At 43.3% G+C, this 20,007-nt stretch overlaps 1 protein-coding gene across 1 annotated transcript in view; it reads right to left on the reverse strand.

Annotated features, from left to right (window-relative positions):
- Window positions 1-294: 294 nt before the first annotated feature.
- The window catches only part of LOC121540846, a 76,155-nt gene continuing 56,442 nt past the window's right edge, over window positions 295-20,007 (reverse strand). Inside the window, exons 6-11 of the mRNA XM_041849968.2 lie at window positions 6,500-11,922; window positions 6,077-6,296; window positions 2,794-3,029; window positions 2,265-2,516; window positions 1,972-2,078; window positions 295-1,736 (exon numbers count right to left, since the gene is read on the reverse strand). Coding sequence (XP_041705902.2) covers window positions 1,483-1,736; window positions 1,972-2,078; window positions 2,265-2,516; window positions 2,794-3,029; window positions 6,077-6,296; window positions 6,500-11,922 — 6,492 coding nt within the window. The 3' untranslated portion in view covers window positions 295-1,482. The remainder of the gene's footprint in view (window positions 1,737-1,971; window positions 2,079-2,264; window positions 2,517-2,793; window positions 3,030-6,076; window positions 6,297-6,499; window positions 11,923-20,007) is intronic.

The raw sequence follows: 20,007 nt of genomic DNA on the forward strand, positions 1-20,007 counted from the left end.
GGCACACCTGTTAATTGAAATGCATTCCAGGTGACTACCTCATGAAGCTGGTTGAGAGAATGCCAAGAGTGTGCAAAGCTGTCATCAAGGCAAAGGGTGGCTACTTTGAAGAATCTCAAATATAAAATAGATTTAGATTTGTTTAAAACTTTTTTGGTTACTACATGATTCCATGTGTTATTTCATAGTTTTGATGTCTTCACTATTATTCTACAATGTAGAAAATAGTTTTAAAAAATAAAGAAAAACCCTTGAATGAGTAGGTGTGTCCAAACCTTTGACTAGTACTGTATGTAATTGTTGTGTTATTTGTTCACTCAGGTTCCCTTTATCTAATATTATGTTTTGGTTGAAGATCTTCACTATTGGGTTCAACGCTCAGCTAGAGTTTCACGTTAATCATACATATTGCATTACGTCATGTGTGATTGGGTAGACGTAATTAATAAAAATGTCATATAATACTTTCCATTACAGTATAATTGCGCTTTTGTTCTATTCTTTGCATGCATCTCTTTTACATCTAATGATCATTGTCTTAATTATCTTTATATCCAACCATTGCGCCATGTGTCCCTTCTCCCTGGTGAGTAACTTATTTATTTTTTAGGGGGTTTTGATGCCAACTGCCTTAGCATAAGGTAACCTGTCGTCAGCATCTGGCTCCAAGGAACATTCCTCAGAGACGAGGCCTACCCCAAACTATTCAATAAAATTCCATATTGCATTTTGTCTCTGTCATTCAGATTTACATTTTTTTATACCTAAAGGTGCCAGTGATAGGGCAAATAAGAGACTGGACGCTGGACAGCCTTGACGAGTTCGCCGTTTGATGGCAAACTGTGAGGAGCACTGGTTACCCGTCAAGAAAGACCATTAAAGAGGGGTTACTATACAGTGTTTTTAACATAGTCATAAACAAATCCCAAACGTTCCATAGTTTACCAGAGGTAGGACCATCCGAAACAGTCAAAGGCCATCTCCGCATCAATTGACAGGACTGCACAGGAGGATGGTATATCAGGTGTAATGTGTATTATATGTAGGAGACATCTAATTGTCTGACGCCAGTCGATATTTGACAAACCTGTTTGATCAGGATGAACTAGTTTTGGCTAGAACCTTGGCGTACAATTCCATGTCCCTATTGATGAGGGAGAGAGGCCTATGACTTGAACAGAGAGTCGGGTCTTTACCTTTTTTATGTAACAGATAGAAAACCAAGTCCCTCATGAAGAAACATAAGAACTCCTTCACCATTCTCCAGCATGTGACATTCAGGCTTTACAAAGACCCTAAAATGGTCATCAATCTACAGCTGATGTCTACATGCTCTTATGTTTTTGCTTTACAAACATAATTAAATGTATGGTCTAAATTCAGTGTAAAGGACTATAGGATACAGGGAGAGAGAATGTTCCCTCTTTGTCAGGGGGTTTGATGTGTATGTGTGGTCTGAGCACGTTTCCTCTCACCCGTTTCCTAATTCACTCTCTTCGATTCCTCACCTAATTTTCCTCTGATTTTTTCTCGTATCTCTTTATACTCCTCTGTGTTTATGTCCAGGTGCTTGTTTTCTTTTGCCCATGAGTTTAGCTTCTCATGCTGGTTCTGGTCAACGATGCCCATCTTCAGAAACTCACCGAACACATTCATGAACCCAGCTTTGTAGTAGCAGTTTGTCCCGTCTTCTGAAAAGTGTTGATATTTTCCCTTGGACGAGCGCTTTTTGATGCCTAGGCATAGGGTAAACATGTACAATAAACTGGTAAGTCCTCTGAACCAAAATACTCATCCAAATGTAAACAGTCACATGGAATTAAAGAGCACAGCAGTAAAGAATGGATGTTGAATAAGAGAGTGAATAGAGCAGTGGGGAATGGATGAAGCAGTGGGGAATACATGGAGCAATATGGAATAAACAGAGCAGTAGGGAATGGACAGCAGTAGACAAGCTGGTGATGTCGATACCTGCATCATCCCTAAGCTTCTGGGAGGACACAGGGTTGGCCATAATCATGGCCTGCTTCAGCATCTTCTCAGCATTCCCACTTACGAGTGTGTCAGCCAGCAGTGCCCTGGTGGGAAATGGGGACAAAGAGAGGGACCAGGGATGGGTGGGTAACATTCTATAAGACTTTAAGGTTAAAAGGTACATATTCTTATTCATACTCTTTCATAAATCTGTACTCCGAAACAGATTCACCTGCACCCCCAGTATAGATTTACATGCATTCAAACACATCTCACACCTGCTGACTCACCTGCACTGTTGGGCCTCAATGCAATTGCCAGTTGTCAAGGCAATGCGGTGATGCTGGTAGAGAACCTGCATGACAAGGTGGCCAATTCCCTTTTGGTCCGATTGAATGCTTTTTACTAGAGCATGAAGCTGTGGATTCTTTTTCTTGAGTTCTTTCAAGTCATCGTGTACTAGTGCCCTCTTTAATGTGTCCTTTGGTATGACGTGGTCAGCTTCCACAATGCCCATTCCAGACTTTAGGGTGTTTTTTATACTTTTGAGGAAAGGGAAAAAGACAGTGCATGAGACATATCAGCAGCCATATGTACAGTACCAAGCAGCTAAGAGTTCAAAACAGTCTTGAACATTGAAACATTAACTTTATTGATATTTTGAAGACATTTCCTGAGAGTGTAGAAATAATAATCTAGAACTCTAAATTCATTTTGATATGATTAGAGTACTCATAACTTTTACAATTGTATCCTGAGTGTCTCTAATTCACAATAATCTATGCAATAGGTATCCAAATGAAGATGAAACTACTTTACTCTGTGTATGTGGCAACATAACCAAGGTCGTAGAGCTCGGCAATGTCATATTCCGATATTTTAGTTGAATACTCAAATGTCTTCATAGGTGCGATGGCATCCCTGTGGTCCTGGCTGATAATCTTCTTTTCTGGCTTTCCCCCTCCCACTATGGAATATTTTCCAGGATCCATATGATTATCATAGCGCTTCTGGAGTATTACTAAATCAGCGTAGGTTTGGAGGTTTTTCTGAACCTGTTTGAGGAAATAACTGAAGTCAGTAAGCATAAATAGTGTCACAATATCAATTTCTCTACTCCCAGAGTTTGTGCTCCATGTACCTGGGCTGGACGATAAAAGGATCTCAATAATTACTGTGATAAAATGTGCCACTATAACGATGATAAACTTTTGATAAAATATCTTGTCTGGAAGCAGAACACATGGAAAGCCAGAGAGAAAGAGAACGCCCTGTGCTGAGAGCAGAAGGGGGAGGGGTTGTTCCTCGCTTACACACACACACACACACAGCGAGGGGAGATGCAATCTTTTCCCTGTTTGCCTATTTGTTGGTAACATGCCTGTTGTTTATTCATTCACTTTACATTATTGATAATAAAGTTGGTAAAGTGAAAAAAATAAAAATAAATACAGACAGCACCAGTCACCTACGTAAAAAATGGCTAGCTTTTCAGCTAACTTTTCCTTATTTGTAGTGAACATTGGCACCAGTTTGTCATCAGAACTGTCCGACGTTTTAACAAAACATTTTGAAAGTTGCCAGTTTTGCCTCTACTATTGATTAGAATCTGCTATAGCTCTAGTGCTGACTTTGATTGATCGGTTTGACCGAATCAGATTCTCAATCATTTGCTTGATTCTGTCTCTTAAATCGGTTTTGTGTCAGCACAATTGTTTTGGCTTTATTATTCATATAATCTAGGCCCATGCCTTTGAAAAGATGATTGGCTGTTTCAGAAATATATTGTGTTTTCTGGCGTTATACAAAAACAATACTTTGATAAGCAACACTTTCCTTTATCACTAAGCCTTAATTATTATATTAGCTGTAAAGTTGTGTGTCACGACTTCCGCCGAGGCTGCCTCCCCTCAGGTTTCGGCGTACTAGCTACTGCCGATCCCATTCTCATCACTCCACTTGTCATGTCTTGTCTTGTCAATCACACACACCTGGTGCTCATTCCCCTAATTAGTATGTGTATAAGTGTTCCCTTGTCTTTGTGAGTGATTGTTTCATTGTGAGAGCGAGTAGCTCGGTTGAGCTAAGGTGGAATATTTTCCCTTGTGATAGTTTCGTTTTGACGTTTGGTGCGTTTTATTTATGTAGAGAGTTGGGCCAATGCGGTTTCTGCATTATGGTGCTTTTACATCATACTCCCTCCTCCCTCTCTGTGGACCACTTTGTCAACCACTTTGAAAAGAAGGTTAACAACATCTGCTCCTCATTCACTCAGCCTATTGAGTTCACTAGTCCCACTCACACAGAACTACCCTACGCCTTGACCTCTTTCTCCCCTCGCTCTCCAGATGACATCCTGCGACTGGTGATGTCCTGCCGCCTGACAACCTGCCCGCTCAACCCTGTCCTCTCCTCTCTTCTCCAGACCATCTCTCTCAGAACAATCTTCTTGACCCTAACCAGTCAGGCTTGAAGACTGGTCACTCAACCGAGACTGCTCTCCTCTGTGCCACGGAGGTCTCTCCTCACTGCCAAAACAGACTCTTTGTACTCTGTTCTCATTCTCCTAGATCTATCCGCTGCCTTCAACACTGTGAACCATCAGATCCTCCTCTCCACCCTCTCAGGGCTGGGTGTCTCAGGCTCTGCACACTCGTGGATTGCATCCTACCTGGCAGGCCGCTCCTAACAGGTGACGTGGAGAGGATCTGTGTCTACACCACGTGCTCTCACTACCTACAACCTATCTACAACCTAAAAGGGTTCTTCGGCTGTCCCCATAGGATAGCCCTTTTTGGTTCCAGGTAGAACCCTTTTTGGTTCCAGGTAGAACCCTTTTGAGTTCCATGTAGAACCCTCTGGCTACATGGACCCCAAAAGAGGGTTCTACATGGACCCCAAAAGAGTTCTACCTGGAACCAAAAAAGGGTTTCCTATGGGGCCAGCCGAAGAACCCTTTTTTCTAAGATTGTATTGGTGTCCCCCAGGGCTCAGTTCTAGGACCTCTCCTCTTCTCTCTATACACCAAGTCACTCGGCTCCGTCATATCCTCACATGGTCTCACCTATCATTGCCATGCAGATGACACTCAACAAATTCTCTCCTTCCCCCCTTCTGACACCCAGGTGGTGACACGCATCTCTGCGTGCCTGGCAGATATCTCAGCTTGTCGTCCCACCACCTCAAGCTCAACCTTGACAAGATGGAGCTGCTCTTTCTCCCGGGGAAGGCATGCCCGCTCCAAGACCTCTCCATCACGGTTGACAACTCCACAGTGTCCCCTTCCCAGAGTGTAAATAACCTTGGCTTGATCCTGGACAACACCCTGTTGTTCTCTGCAAACAACCGCTCCCGCAGGTTCATGCTCTACAACATCCGTAGAGTACGACCCTACCTCACACAGGAAGCGGCGCAGGTCCTAATCCAGGCACATGTCATCTCCCGTCTGGACTACTGCAACTCGCTGTTGGCTGGGCTCCCCGCTTGTGCTATCAAACCCCTGCAACTTATGCAGAACACTGCAGCCTGCCTGGTGTTGAACCTTCCCAAGTTCTCCCATGCCACCCTGCTCCTCTGCACACTAACACTTGACCCCCCCCCCCAGAAAACCTTTACTTGCTATGACTGAGATATGTGCTTGTCCCACTTAGCCATCTTAAGATAAATGCACTAACTGTAAGTCGCTCTGGATAAGAGCATCTGCTAAATGATTAAAATGTCAAAGTAAAATGTCTAGCATCTCAGCTGAAGAAAGCGCAATTGAGAACAAGGGAGGATTTGGGTTGGTATGTATGTCAAAATCACAACAGAGGGACCTACACAATGCAGTTTGACTGCTTTTCTAGTGTAATCCCCTCACAAGCAGCACAGGAGTAAATGGACAACATATAGTTATGTGAAGTTATGCAATCAATTCTTGAATAAAATATGAACTATAATAAAATATGATTAATTTGTAACTCAACATACTCCTGCAACAGTGGGTTACAGCCTCCCATCACCTATCAGATAATCTACTATAGACATCCATATAGCTCTCTTAGAAAATACCTGACAGGTAGAGTTTTCACATGAAAGTTGGAATGTGAACTCCATGACTAACCTCGTTTTGTACTTTATTGCGCAGAATCCTTGCCTGTTCTTTGATGTCCTCTTCCTGGCCTCTGGATGTTGCCTGGATTAAGGCGTGGTACATGCAATTCTGGCCCTCTGACATCACCCTGGTCTCACATCCATCTGGTTGAATAATGGTAAAATGGCCTCTGTATGCAGTTTGAACACCTCGGATTCGGTCTTGTATGTGAGACAACAGACCCTTCTCACTAAAATAACAAATCAAACACATTCATGTTTGTTAAGTTCAAAGATCAAATTCAAACATAGCAATCTGAAGCATTACAGTTAGGAGAAATATGCTCCTGATCTTATGTTGTGGCAATTTAGTGGTATTGAGCATCAATATTACTATTTTTGATATCCTTAAAGTTCAATAAGGGACGTGGCACAGGAACTCGGAGGCACGTACCTTTTAGCTGTCTCTGGCTCCATGGTCAGTTTGAGTGTGATGTATCCTGCTGAGCGGTCAGTGCCTGGGTAGGATTGCTCATCGAGTGGTTTCCCATGTTTATCCACTACCTTGACCCTGATGCCTTGGCCCTGGAGTAGGTCACTCTTTGTGAGGACAAAGATGTGCAGCTCTGAAGCAGGGCGGTCAATATCGCTGATGTTATTGATGTAATGATGGAGGTCCGACTGTTCAGTCTCACACATAGACTCCCCTGCATGCTTACTGGCTAATTTCATGTAATTCCTCTGTCTCTGCTCAAGGAAATAGTTTTCAGTTTTGTACCTGCCAAGCATATTGCTAGTGATATCGCCAATGTCCTTTGTGAATTCAGTGATTTTTTTCTTTAAAATCTGTGTCATGTAGGAGTTTATGTGTCTGGCACAGCACTCTATAAATTCCTGGGAGAAACTCTCTGAGATGCCCTCCAGGAGCTCATTCTTCAGGCGTCCCACATCAAGGAGACTGTGTCTGTCATCCTGGTCATACCTCTTTGGCAGTTGCACATCAATTTCTTTTATCAACTTGGGAGAAAATGTGTCATTGATAAATGGTGCTGTATGGATAGTCTTCAACATTTGGACCAGCACTGTGAGGAACTTTGCTATGCTGAGACTTGCAGAGATTCCCGTCTGGACTTTGCCAGGCACTCCTATTTTGTCCATAAGGTCTGATGCTTTGGCACTCACCTCAGATAGTCTGTCAATGACCTCGTGCACTGTGCTTAAATTTATCATCAGATCAGAAATAATACGTTCTGTCACTGATTTTACTAAATCTTTAATAATGTATTCACACCCCCTGTCAATCTTGAACTCAGCAGGGGGTTTCTGTAAAGCCGATTTTGGAACTCTAGAACATACAAGCTTTGTGAGAGTGTGACTCAATGCATCATTCTTTTTTATTACAGAGGTGATTGAATCCTTGAAAGCCATGTTCAAACTCTTCTTCAGTACATCTTGAAGCACTGCATCACTGATGTAATGGAATGAGTGGGTAACTATCTGCTTAGCCATTTCTTGTCCTGCATACTTGGTTGCATGTTTGAAAGTCTGTTTGACTACAGTTTTTGTGCCCAGCTTCTTCACTGTACCTAGGGACAGAGAGGAGGCCGCTGTGACTGTGCCTTTGAAAGACATGAATGCATGTTTCCCTGATTTAATGACACCTTCTGCAACAGATGAGAGGGTTTTTGTACCCGTTAGCAAGCCTTTTGTGGCTTTATATACAGACTTGACAGCTCTCTTGATGGTGCCAAATCCAGAAGTGAGCAAAGATATCCCAATACTGATGCTTTTGGAGATGGCCCACGATGCCCAACTGAAAACGCCAGTTCTCATGGCCTCACACCCGCTGATCATGTCAGACACACCCTCTGAGATCAACAAAAGACCAAACTGGGAGGCGGAGCCATAGGACAGAGCACAAACAAGAACTCCAGCCAGAACCTGACATGCACCCAGTAAAAAACACACAAGACCATCAATGTTGAACCTTGGCTTCTCTTTTACTTCGAACACCATGCCAAGGCCGTACTCATACAGGGCCATGAGTTCGTTTTTGGTGACATAGTCTGTCCCGTCTGAGAGTGCATACACTGAGGAATCCTCTGTTATGGCGCTACTTTTGCTGTTCTTTAGCTCTGCAAGTTTTTTCAGTGCACTGTTTATGTATCCCACCCAAGCTTGGAAAATATTCATCCTAGATTGCATCTGACTTTGGAAATTGCAGACACCATCATGATGTGGCTCAAAGTTGCCCCTCATTGCCATCTGACAAGCATTCAAAGTGTTAGTTGTTTCAGAGATATAGACACTCAGAGTGTCTTTTGCTTCCTGCAGTAATTTACTAGCCACTGCTTTATAGTCACTTTCTGCCAGGTTAATCGTGATGTAAGCTTGGTTGTAGAGTGCCACTGCTCTGTAAAAGGGGTCACATTTTGCAGCTTTCTGCCAGGAGGATTTTGCATCATAGTCCCACTTGGTTTTATCACGGCAGTGCAGGTTGGTTCTAACAACAGCCTGCTTAAGATGATCATAGAAATTTTGGCTTTGTCCTTTCAACATCATGTTGCTTGTGTTTGTCAATTGTTGAAGCAAGTCTGCTTCCAAGTCAGAGATATCATCATGCCTCTCGATATGGTTCTCATGAAGGGTCAGCCACAATGCCCAGGCTTCTTTCAGAGCATTGAGTGCTGGCTGGTAATCAAGCTTATTGCCTTGAAGTCTGAAACAATGTTCCTCCACCTTCATTGTCAACAGGTTTTCTTTCTCTTTTTCTGAGTAGTTGCTGTCAAAATTGTCAAGAAATTTGCAAACTGTGGAAAATAGTTTTTCCTTACTGTCAATTTCCTGCAGCTCATTTGTTTCCATACCAGTGATGCGTTGGATTTCATGATCCTCTCTTAGCTGCCTCATGATCTCCACAGGCTGACCCTGGTACGCTGGTGCCAGTTGGTCACAATGGAGTATCATTTGCACCATGCCGGAATTTCCTTTTCTGGCTGTGCGTCCAAACAGCTGTTTCTCCACTCGGCGATTGTCAGGAAAGTGCGTGAGAAGGACAAAAAGTCCACCGCATTGATTCACTTTCTGCTCCAATTTAATGTCTGTTCCACGTCCTCCTAGATTGGTGGCGATAATGATGTTTCCCCCACTGAATGTGGTTTGCTCAATGTTGTCTCTCTCACTGATCGTGTACATGGTGATTGGATGTCGGGGATTTGCTCTTCGGTTGGCCATTGCCACCTGTAATTCATTTGCTGTCTTTACATCCTCACAAACCACCAAGACGACCTGGTCCCTGTCGGCAGCTTTCCATGCACTTTCACAGACTACCTGTATCCATTTTAAGTCATCACCGCTCACCTGAAGAGCGGGAAGTTCGACTACCTTATTGTGCCTGTGAGCCGGTATTGTATAGCTGTCTGTTTTGTAATGCCTTTTCAAGAAGTGTTTGTCTGCATTTCCACCTAATGTTCCAGAAACACCAAATATGCCACTCCCAGTAAGGTATCTTTTAAAGTAATGGATATTTGACATATAATTTGTAACATTGGATAGCGACGATATGGCCAACTGGTGCTTCATCTCTAGAAACTGTTGAAGGCCGTCACCCCAGCGTTTGTTCTTTTCCAGTACTCCACTGGCCTGGTAGTCCACTGGGATGATGGCATGGTAGAAATGTTTGTCAGACTCACTGACAGTGCTTGGATTAGCTTCAGAAGACATGCCAATAATGTACTCTCTGCCTTGTTTCATTGCAATGGCTTTTAAGGCATTTCCCACAAAGACTGGCATCCGATTCTCAATGTATTTCTTAAGGAAGAAGGGGATCACAATAGACTTTGTGGTTTCTTCTGAGTTTGGCTGACATTGGTCCGAATATATGATTTTAGATTGTATCTCAAGAACAACTGCATCAATTAGTGATTTTTCAGACATGATTTCACTAGCTCGTCCATTGTTGAGGAGAAGCATTTTGATTTTCATGTCACCGTCCCTCTTTTTCTCTCCAATTGATGTGGCTGTATTATTTGTTAATTTGTAACAGTCGATGAAAACACTTTGATCTAATGCTTTCTCAAGAATACTGAGAATATCATATTGTTGTTCCACTCCAATTTTAGTCATGAACACCTCAATAGCTTTCCAATTCTCATCTTGAAAATCATCAGCATTACCATCTCTTTGTGCCTCACTTTCACTCTGCATCAATGTATCAATGTCTTCCTTTGTGTAAAATCCAAACTGCAACCCTGTGCGCAGAATATCAATTTCAGAGAAGTATTCAGATTTGTCTGAGCCCATAACAGCCATCTTTGCAGCCTTGTGAAAATGCTGTATCCCAGTTATCCACTCAATCTCCCCCGTTTCTTTCATTTCAATAGGCCGACACACAGATATCATGCACCAAATGCTAGCAAGGACTTGCTCAACGTGCCTAAGGCCACTGGCTTCATGAGACAGGAAGGTCACCTGAACTCCACTGTCCAAGGTCATGTAATCTACTTCATCCACAATCACTAAGTCAAACTTCCTCTCCCCACGAGTGGTGTTTTTCTCAAATTCCTGCCTCAAAGTGTCTGCTGCAAAGTCACTTACGGTTCCATACACAATTTGTTTTTTGTAAGCGTCCTGTAGCATTTTGTCACAGCTTTTAGGGCTGCTCTTCTTCATCAACGGTGGTGGAGGCACAACAGAGGATGTGATATCAAACATGTCATAAAGTTTTCTCCACTCCTCTTGGTCCCGTCGTGCAAGGACTGGAGAACTGGTCACAATGTCGACTGTGGCCCCTCTGATGGCCTGGATTGCTGCAAACATAGCTAGAATGCAAGACTTTCCTTCTCCTGTGCCAATTTCTAAGAGGCATCCCTTATCTGATGTTGTCTTTGGTAGAAGTAGCATGAGTAATGATGCCAGCTGGGTGAGTCTTGGAAAATATCCCTCTATTTCCTCTCCACTTTGAGTGGTAATGGTTGAGCAGTCTTTAACAGCAAAACACATTTTAATAAGAACTTCCTTGAGGATAGTGTTGTCGGCCTCATCAAAATGCAACAATTTAATTTTTTTCTTAACATCTTTGACCATTTCAATTTTTTCTCTCTTGCTCAGGTTCTTCTTAGGGTCTTCCATGGCATCTTTTGAAAGCTTCTCTGCTATATGTCCTAAGATATTCTCCATTATAGAGAGGACCTTTTCGGGGTAATTTGCATCATGCATTTCACTCAAAATGGTGTCAATATCTTTGTCAGTTTCTTCTTCTGCATACCCCTGTAGAGTCTTATTGGGATCATTATTTCTGACGGCAGAGAGAGTGGAGAGAAGACCCAGCCTGTAGGTCTGCACTGTATGAAGGATTGAATCTGTTTTCTTCTGGTCCATGGAAGCAACCCCACGAAGAAAGAGCAGGATCTCTACAGGTGTCCAGATGTTACTGAAGAGAATTTGACTAAGGAGCTCCCTGCTGGTCTGAGACACATCTGTAAATGTGTCAAAAAAAGCCAAAAGAAGTTTACCTGCCAGAGTGGAATTTGAACCGTTCAGATGCTCAAGAAGACGGAGGTGGAAGTTATACCTCTTGGCCCACTCAAGTTGGTGGACATCCCCACTGACAGCATCCGGGTTGCCTGCCAGTGTTACCTCTGTCACAGCCTTAAGGATACTGAACCTCTCAGTTAGAGAGAGATCTCCATACTTGATGGCATTCTCCAAGGTAAAAAGAGGCCAAATGGAGAGGTGCTTCTCTCTAAAGTATTGGACTGTCAGCTCAGTCTGGAGGTTTCTCATCCGGTCTTCAAATGTGACATCTTGCAGGCTTTCATTTTCACTGATCTGGTAATCCAATAAGAGTTCCTCAAACTTCTGTTGAATTTCTCTCCGCTAGAATTGAAGGTTTAAAATGGTATACTTCAACAATGTAGGTAACACATAATGGAAACACTTAATGTATGAAATGTAGTATATAAATACATATGGTAACACTTTACAATACGGGTGCATTAATTAAAATAAACGCATGCCATAGTTAAAACAAGGCAACAGTAAACATGTCATCCCCCACGAATGATGCAGTTACAATTATTCAAATGTATGTTGTCTGGATTAAGGAAATAAATGTATGTTGCGTAGATTAATTTCCCTCACTGGAAATCATAACTTGATAGCTTACAATGGACGGGATGTAAGAGAACGGACTCTACAGCTTGATAGAGAGATACATTGATATAAAACAGGATTTATTTTTAATGGGCAGACGATGGACAGTTATTCTGATAGTAGTCAGGCTAGACTATACTGATACTAACATAATGGCCAATGACTGAAATATAGAGTACCACAGTATGAGTCATTATACCCATAAAACCTAGAGGTCAAACAGCGTTTTTTTCCATAGGGGATTTTAGAAACATTTAAAATAAGGGCTGTGTTTCGTGTAGGCTTACCCAGGGGTGACGTTTTGATAACCGTGTATATCTTTCTAGGACAAGGGTCCTTATATCAATATATTCATCTATATTCAACCCCCCAAAATGAAATGATAATTAACTGCTAATGTGGCTATCATAAAGAACTACAAATGCCATGATGATCTGGACTAGACTGCCGAATCGAGGCAAAGGTAAGAATCTCTGGATTAACTATCTAATGTTAGCTAAATGTAGTAATGAATAAATTGGCTACATTTCTTTAAATGGACAATTCTGGGAACTGTCTTGTGCCAGTTTTAAATTGACACAATACCTGTTAGCAAAGGTGTCAGCTAGAGATGACATGCAGGAGCTTGCAGGGATTTGTAGTTTTGCATGATGTCTACTTTGATGCTAATTAGCATTTTCAAATCTGAGAGTAAATAGAGCTGAATATATTGATAAAAGTCACCTTGTCCGAGATATATTTACATGGTTATCAAAACACCATGCCAGGGTAAGCCTACACGAAACACAGCCCTTATTTTAAGTATTTCTAAAATTCCCTATGGGAAAAATGAATGGTGGAAAAACGATTGGAACCTTTTCCTTGTTTGACCACTAGGCTTTATGGGTATAATGACACCTCCAATGTTGGGCTCTATTGACATCGATCCACTGTTTTGAGTGGGTGGAGCTTATAGATCATTATGAGAAACTTGTTCCTCATGGGGAAATGCATTTACTGTATGTACAAAATGTCATGACTGTAGCTCAAAAGGGAGATATGCTTGTTCAAAGTTTGGTAAGGGACACAAAGTCTAATTTGCGGAAAATATAATGGGCTTATGGAAAACTTGTTGCTCATGCTCATACAGTACATGTACCAAATGTCACGACTGTAACTGAAACGGAAAAGGAACTTTGGTCGTTCAAAGTTTGGTATTTCAGTGGTTTACTATAGCGGCCCCTTGGGCCAATCTGTGCAATTTTGTAAATGCCAGATCTCTATGGCAAGAAACATCATTCACCCAAGTTTAGTCAAAATCGGGCCAGTGGTGTCTGAGATATCGTGTGAGACTAACGCACCTACATACGAACAGACAGAGACAGATCCATAGTCCTCCCCCCATTGTTATTGTTCCTAAAACTCTGACTCAGCAAAAGACTGACTGCCAAATATTGCACCTCTCCCATTCAGAGAGAACCGCACAACTTGAGACCATGACATTTTTTTACATTTTGAGACATAATCCAATGGGAGTTTTGAATACTGCAGCTAGTAATTGTGTGGCATACAATACAATTTCACACATTTTACTGGTTTTGAAAATCATTGTTTTCTCAAAAACATTGTTAAAGACAAGCTACAATAAAAAGTAAGAGTAGTTGGGTATTTTTTGTAGTTTGACAGTTTGACATACAGACAGGGGGGAGAGAAAGGTTAGAAAGTGGCAAGGGTAGGATTTGATCCCATCCCGCTGTGGGCAATACTGAAGGTGGGGTGCAAGTCCACTCCCTTTTAGAAAAACATTTTGTATGAATGATAGAACATTTATTTTCTTCCGCGATATGCAATCTTTTACAAATCCTTATTAGCTTGGGAGGAGGGCGTGTAGCCTAGTGACAAAGGTTGATCAGCGTTTTGCGGTTCTTGCACTGAATCAGAGTTTAAGGGACAATAACACACTCCAATATTTTGCTGTTTTTTCCTTCTAATGTATTCACAAAACAGATGGCAGTCACATTTTACATTAAGTCTCCCCCATACCTGTGTAGTAACTGCTTACGTGTCTTTTTGTCAAGCAAAACTTTTTGTGGAAGGTACTACACTGCGTACAGATGTCCCCACGTACTCAACGTCATCGACATACATCGAGTTTCCTTGTAGGCCTACATGGCTGGAAAACTGTGAAGCCAGCTGTATGGCCTATTGCCTGTTTCTGTTTCAGTCTTTCATAAAAGAATGTGAAACAATGTGTCTATTTGCTGCTTTTTATAAAATAAATGAGTTAATATGGGCAGAATATTATATGTTTTATCATAGGCTACCGAATGTATCAAAATAAACAGTTAATGCGAAAATATTTGGATCTGGTGACAGGCCGATATTATGGTGGTTTCAATCATTTAAAAAAAGACAGTCACATCACAATTGTGATTTTAGAGACATGAAGTAACAATAGCCTCTATGATGAAAGGGATCGCTGGTACATCTGTTACTGGGCTCTAACCATTATCATTATCATTATTTACATCATTCAAATTCACCAAATCATTTAGTTTAGAAGCCCACTAGGGTACTCATTTGTTGTCATTAAATGTCCTGAATAACAGAAAGGAAATACCTTGGGTGTTTATGCAATAGCCTAGGCTATCCTACACAATTGAGCACAGTAGCCTAGACTCAGTGTCCAATCCGACGCACAGAAACATATGAAAACATTAACTCATTACCTTTATACTTTCCCTGTTAAATCTTCTAGACCCCATAATGACAAAATTAAATCTTGTTATTTGAATTTTGGCAAGTTTATTGAAAATAAATGACAGAAATATTTAATTTACGTAAGTATTCACACCCCTGAGTCAATATTTTGTAGAAGCACCTTTGGCAGCGATTACAGCTGGGAGTCTTTCTGGATAAGTCTCTAAGAGCGTTCCACACCTGGATTGTACAATATTTGCCCATTATTCTTTTCAAAATTCTTCAAGCTCTGTCAAATTGGTTGTTGATCATTGCTAGACAACCATTTGCAGGTCTTGCCAAGGATTTGAAAGTAGATTTCAGTCAAAACTGTAACTCGGCCACTCAGGAACATTCACTGTCTTCTCCCTGCACGCACGACCCACGTGGAGTTCCAGGTCTCTGGCAGCCTCTGGAACTGCCGTTCTGCGGCAAACAAGGCAGAGTTCATCTCAGCCTATGCTACCCTCCAGTCCCTCGACTTCTTGGCGCTGACGGAGACATGGATTACCACAGAAAACACTGCTACTCCTGCTGCTCTCTGCTCGTCTGACCATGTGTTCTCGTATACCCCGAGAGCATCTGGTCAGCGGGGTGGTGGCACAGGAATCCTCATCTCTCCCAAGTGGACATTCTCTCTTTCTCCCCTGACCCATCTGTCTATCTCCTCATTTGAATTCCATGCTGTCACAGTCACTAGCCCATTCAAGCTTAACATCCTTATCATTTATCGCCCTCCAGGTTCCCTTGGAGAGTTCATCAATGAGCTTGACGCCTTGATAAGTTCCTTTCCTGAGGATGGCTCACCCCTCACAGTTCTGGGTGACTTTAACCTCCCTACGTCTACCTTTGATTCATTTCTCTCTGCCTCCTTCTTTCCACTCCTCTCCTCTTTTGACCTCACCCTCTCACCGTCCCCCCCTACTCACAAGGCAGGCAATACGCTTGACCTCATCTTTACTAGATGCTGTTCTTCTACTAATCTCACTGCAACTCCCCTCCAAGTCTCCAACCACTACTTTGTATCCTTTTCTCTCTCGCTCTCCTCCAACACTACTCACTCTGCCCCTACTCAGATGGTAATGCGCCGTCGCTACCTTCGCTCTCTCTCTCCCGCTACTCTCTCCTCTTCCTTCCTATCATCTCTTCCCTCTGCTCAATCCTTCTCCCTCCAATCTCCTGATTCTGCCTCCTCCCCTCCCTTTCTGCATCCTTTGACTCTCTATGTCCCCTATCCTCCCAGCCGGCTCGGTCCTCCCCTCCTGCTCCGTGGCTTGACGACTCATTGCGAGCTCACAGAACAGGGCTCCGGGCAGCCGAGCGGAAATTGAGGAAAACTACACTCCCTGCGGACCTGGCATCTTTTCACTCCCTCCTCTCTACATTTTCTTCCTCTCTTTCTGCTGTTAAAGCCTCTTTCTACCACTCTAAATTCCAAGCCTCTGCCTCTAACCCTAGGAAGCTCTTTGCCACCTTCTCCTCCCTGCTGAATCCTCCTCCCCCTCTCCCCTCCTCCCTCTCTGTGGATGACTTCGTCAACCATTTTGAAAAGAAGGCTGACGACATACGATCCTCGTTTGGTAAGTCAAATGACACCGCTGGTCCTGCTCACACTGCCCTACCCTATGCTTTGACTTCTTTCTCCCCTCTCTCTCCAGATGAAATCTTGCGACTTGTGACGGCCGGCCGCCCAACAACCTGCCCGCTTGACCCTATCCCCTCCTCTCTTCTCCAGACCATTTCCGGAGACCTTCTCCCTTACCTCACCTCGCTCATCAACTCATCCTTGAACGCTGGCTATGTCCCTTCCGTCTTCAAGAGAGCGAGAGTTGCACCCCTTCTCAAAAAACCTACACTCAATCCCTCCGATGTCAACAACTACAGACCAGTATCCCTTTCTTTTCTCTCCAAAACTCTTGAGCGTGCCATCTTTAGCCAACTCTCTTGCTATCTCTCTCAGAATGACCTTCTTGATCCAAACCAGTCAGGTTTCAAGACTGGTCATTCAACTGACACTGCTCTTCTCTGTGTCACGGAGGCTCTCCGCACTGCTAAAGCTAACTCTCTCTCCTCTGCTCTTGTCCTTCTAGACCTATCTGCTGCCTTTGATACTGTGAACCATCAGATCCTCCTCTCCACCCTCTCCGAGTTGGGCATCTCCGGCGCGGCTCACTCTTGGATTGTGTCCTACCTTACAGGTCACTCCTACCAGGTGGCGTGGCGAGAATCTGTCTCCGCACCACGTGCTCTCACCACTGGTGTCCCCCAAGGCTCAGTTCTAGGCCCTCTCCTATTCTCGCTATACACCAAGTCACTTGGCTCTGTCATATCCTCACATGGCCTCTCCTATCATTGCTACGCAGACGACACACAATTCATCTTCTCCTTTCCCCCTTCCGATAATCAGGTGGCGAATCGCATCTCTGCATGTCTGGCAGACATATCAGTGTGGATGACGGATCACCACCTCAAGCTGAACCTCGGCAAGACGGAGCTGCTTTTCCTCCCGGGGAAGGACTGCCCATTCCATGATCTCGCCATCACGGTTGACAACTCCATTGTGTCCTCCTCCCAGAGTGCAAAGAGCCTTGGCGTGACCCTGGACAACACCCTGTCGTTCTCCGCTAACATCAAGGCGGTGAGCCGATCCTGTAGGTTCATGCTCTACAACATTCGCAGAGTACGACCCTGCCTTACACAGGAAGCGGCACAGGTCCTAATCCAGGCACTTGTCATCTCCCGTCAATTACTGCAACTCGCTGTTGGCTGGGCTCCCTGCCTGTGCCATTAAACCCCTACAACTCATCCAGAACGCCGCTGCCCGTCTGGTGTTCAACCTTCCCAAGTTCTCTCACGTCACCCCGCTCCTCCGCACACTCCACTGGCTTCCAGTTGAAGCTTGCATCTGCTACAAGACCATGGTGCTTGCCTACGGAGCTGTGAGGGGAACGGCACCTCCGTACCTTCAGGCTCTGATCAGTCCCTAAACCCAAACGAGGGCATTGCGTTCATCCACCTCTGGCCTGCTGGCCCCCTTACCTCTGCGGAAGCACAGTTCCCGCTCAGCTCAGTCAAAACTGTTCGCTGCTCTGGCACCCCAATGGTGGAACAAGCTCCCTCACGACGCCAGGACAGCGGAGTCACTCACCACCTTCCGGAGACACTTTTAAGGAATACCTGGGATAGGATAAAGTAATCCATCTACCCCCCCTTAACCCACCCCAAAGAGAAAAAAAAAAAAAACATATTGTAAAGTGGTTGTCCCACTGGCTATCATAAGGTGAATGCACCAATTTGTAAGTTGCTCTGGATAAGAGCGTCTGCTAAATGACGAAAATGTAAAATGTGATGGGTTCCGTATTCAGAAGATAAGCTTTCAGAACATTCCCACCTAGTGTACTAGTCAATCAGCTCGCAGTCGTCTGGACACTTTCCTATGTGCATTGCAGGTCAGTCATATTTCCCTATCCTTTCCATATAAAACAAATACAACAGGTATCTTATTTATACAGACTTTACATAGGCTATTGGTGCCGATCACTATAGCCTAATAATTATTACAAGGTTGAAATATGTGCACATTTTCTTATTCATTAATTAATGTATTAGTAGGCTTATGGATTACATTTTCCAAGTTATTCGCCCAACCTTTATTTATTTATTCTGTCTGAAAGGAAGGCAACGAATACAGCGTATTTTTATTTATGTAATTTATACAATATGAACACATTTACATACAATATTCTGCTCATGTGAACACATTTATTTTGAGGCATAAGTGAACCAATATATGACATCCTTCAGACAGGTTTAAATGAGTTTCCCCACAGAAGAGATATGAGAGCCTTCACGAGTTTCCCCACGAAGCCATGGAGCTGCCAGCGTACACAAATTTTTCCCCAGCCAATCACGCACAAGCGGGCGCACACGTGGGCGAAAGAGTTGCTGACGAAGGAGTTTGCTTCTGCTGCAGGCTTCGCTGTAAAATATAACGCGTTGCGGTGGTGCTTCGGTAGTAACTAGGGCTGTCTACTGGTGGGGAGTCGACCACAAAAGAGTCGACTATTGAGTCTTTGGAGTCTCGGACTCAGACTCCATTTTTGAGAGGGGGAAGAATTGACTCATGACTCTGTGACTACAAATTCCACTGCTAATGTATGTCTGAGACATCAAAAATGGTAGGTAATGTCTTGTAGAGAATGCCAATCTTCCCCCAATGCATCGCTATCCCATTCAAATGTTTTTTAAGCACTCATGCACACACCCTGACATAGCAGTATTAGTCATTTTGGGACTGTTTGCTATTTTGGAGTCGGAGTCGAGAGAGTCCATCAACTCTGAAAGCAGGAGTCGGAGTCAACTCCAAAAATCCTGGAATCATACACCACTAGGGCTGTCCCCAACAACAAATCGTCATCTTTAGCAAATTGTAGATTCGTAAATAATATACACTACCGGTCAAAAGTTTTAGAACACCTACTCATTCAAGGGTTTTTCTTTATTTTTACTATTTTCTACATTGTAGAATAATTGTGAAGACAATAAAACTATGAAATAACACTTACGGAATCATGTAGTAACCAAAAAAGTGTTAAACAAATCAAAATATATTTTATATTTGAGATTCTTCAAATAGCCACCCTTTGCCTTGATGACAGCTTTGCACACTCTTGGCATTCTCTCAACCAGCTTCACCTGGAATGCTTTTCCAACAGTCTTGAAGGAGTTCCCACATATGATTCTTGGCTGCTTTTCCTTCACTCTGCGGTCCGACTCATCCCAAACCATCTAAATCTGGTTGTGGTCGGAGGATTGTGAAGGTCAGGTCATCTGATGCAGCACTCCATCACTCTCCTTCTTCGTAAAATAGCCCTTACACAGGCTGGAGGTGTGTTGGGTCATTGTCCTGTTGAAAAACAAATGATAGTCCCACTAAGCCCAAACCAGATGGGATGGCGTATCGCTGCAGAATGCTGTAGTAGTCATGCTGGTTAAGTGTGCCTTGAATTCTAAATAAATCACAGACAGTGTCACCGGCAAAGCAACCCACACCATAACACCTCCTCCTCCATGCTTTACGGTGGGAAATAC

Source organism: Coregonus clupeaformis, chromosome 3, assembly GCF_020615455.1.
Source record: "Coregonus clupeaformis isolate EN_2021a chromosome 3, ASM2061545v1, whole genome shotgun sequence".
NCBI lineage: Eukaryota > Metazoa > Chordata > Actinopteri > Salmoniformes > Salmonidae > Coregonus > Coregonus clupeaformis.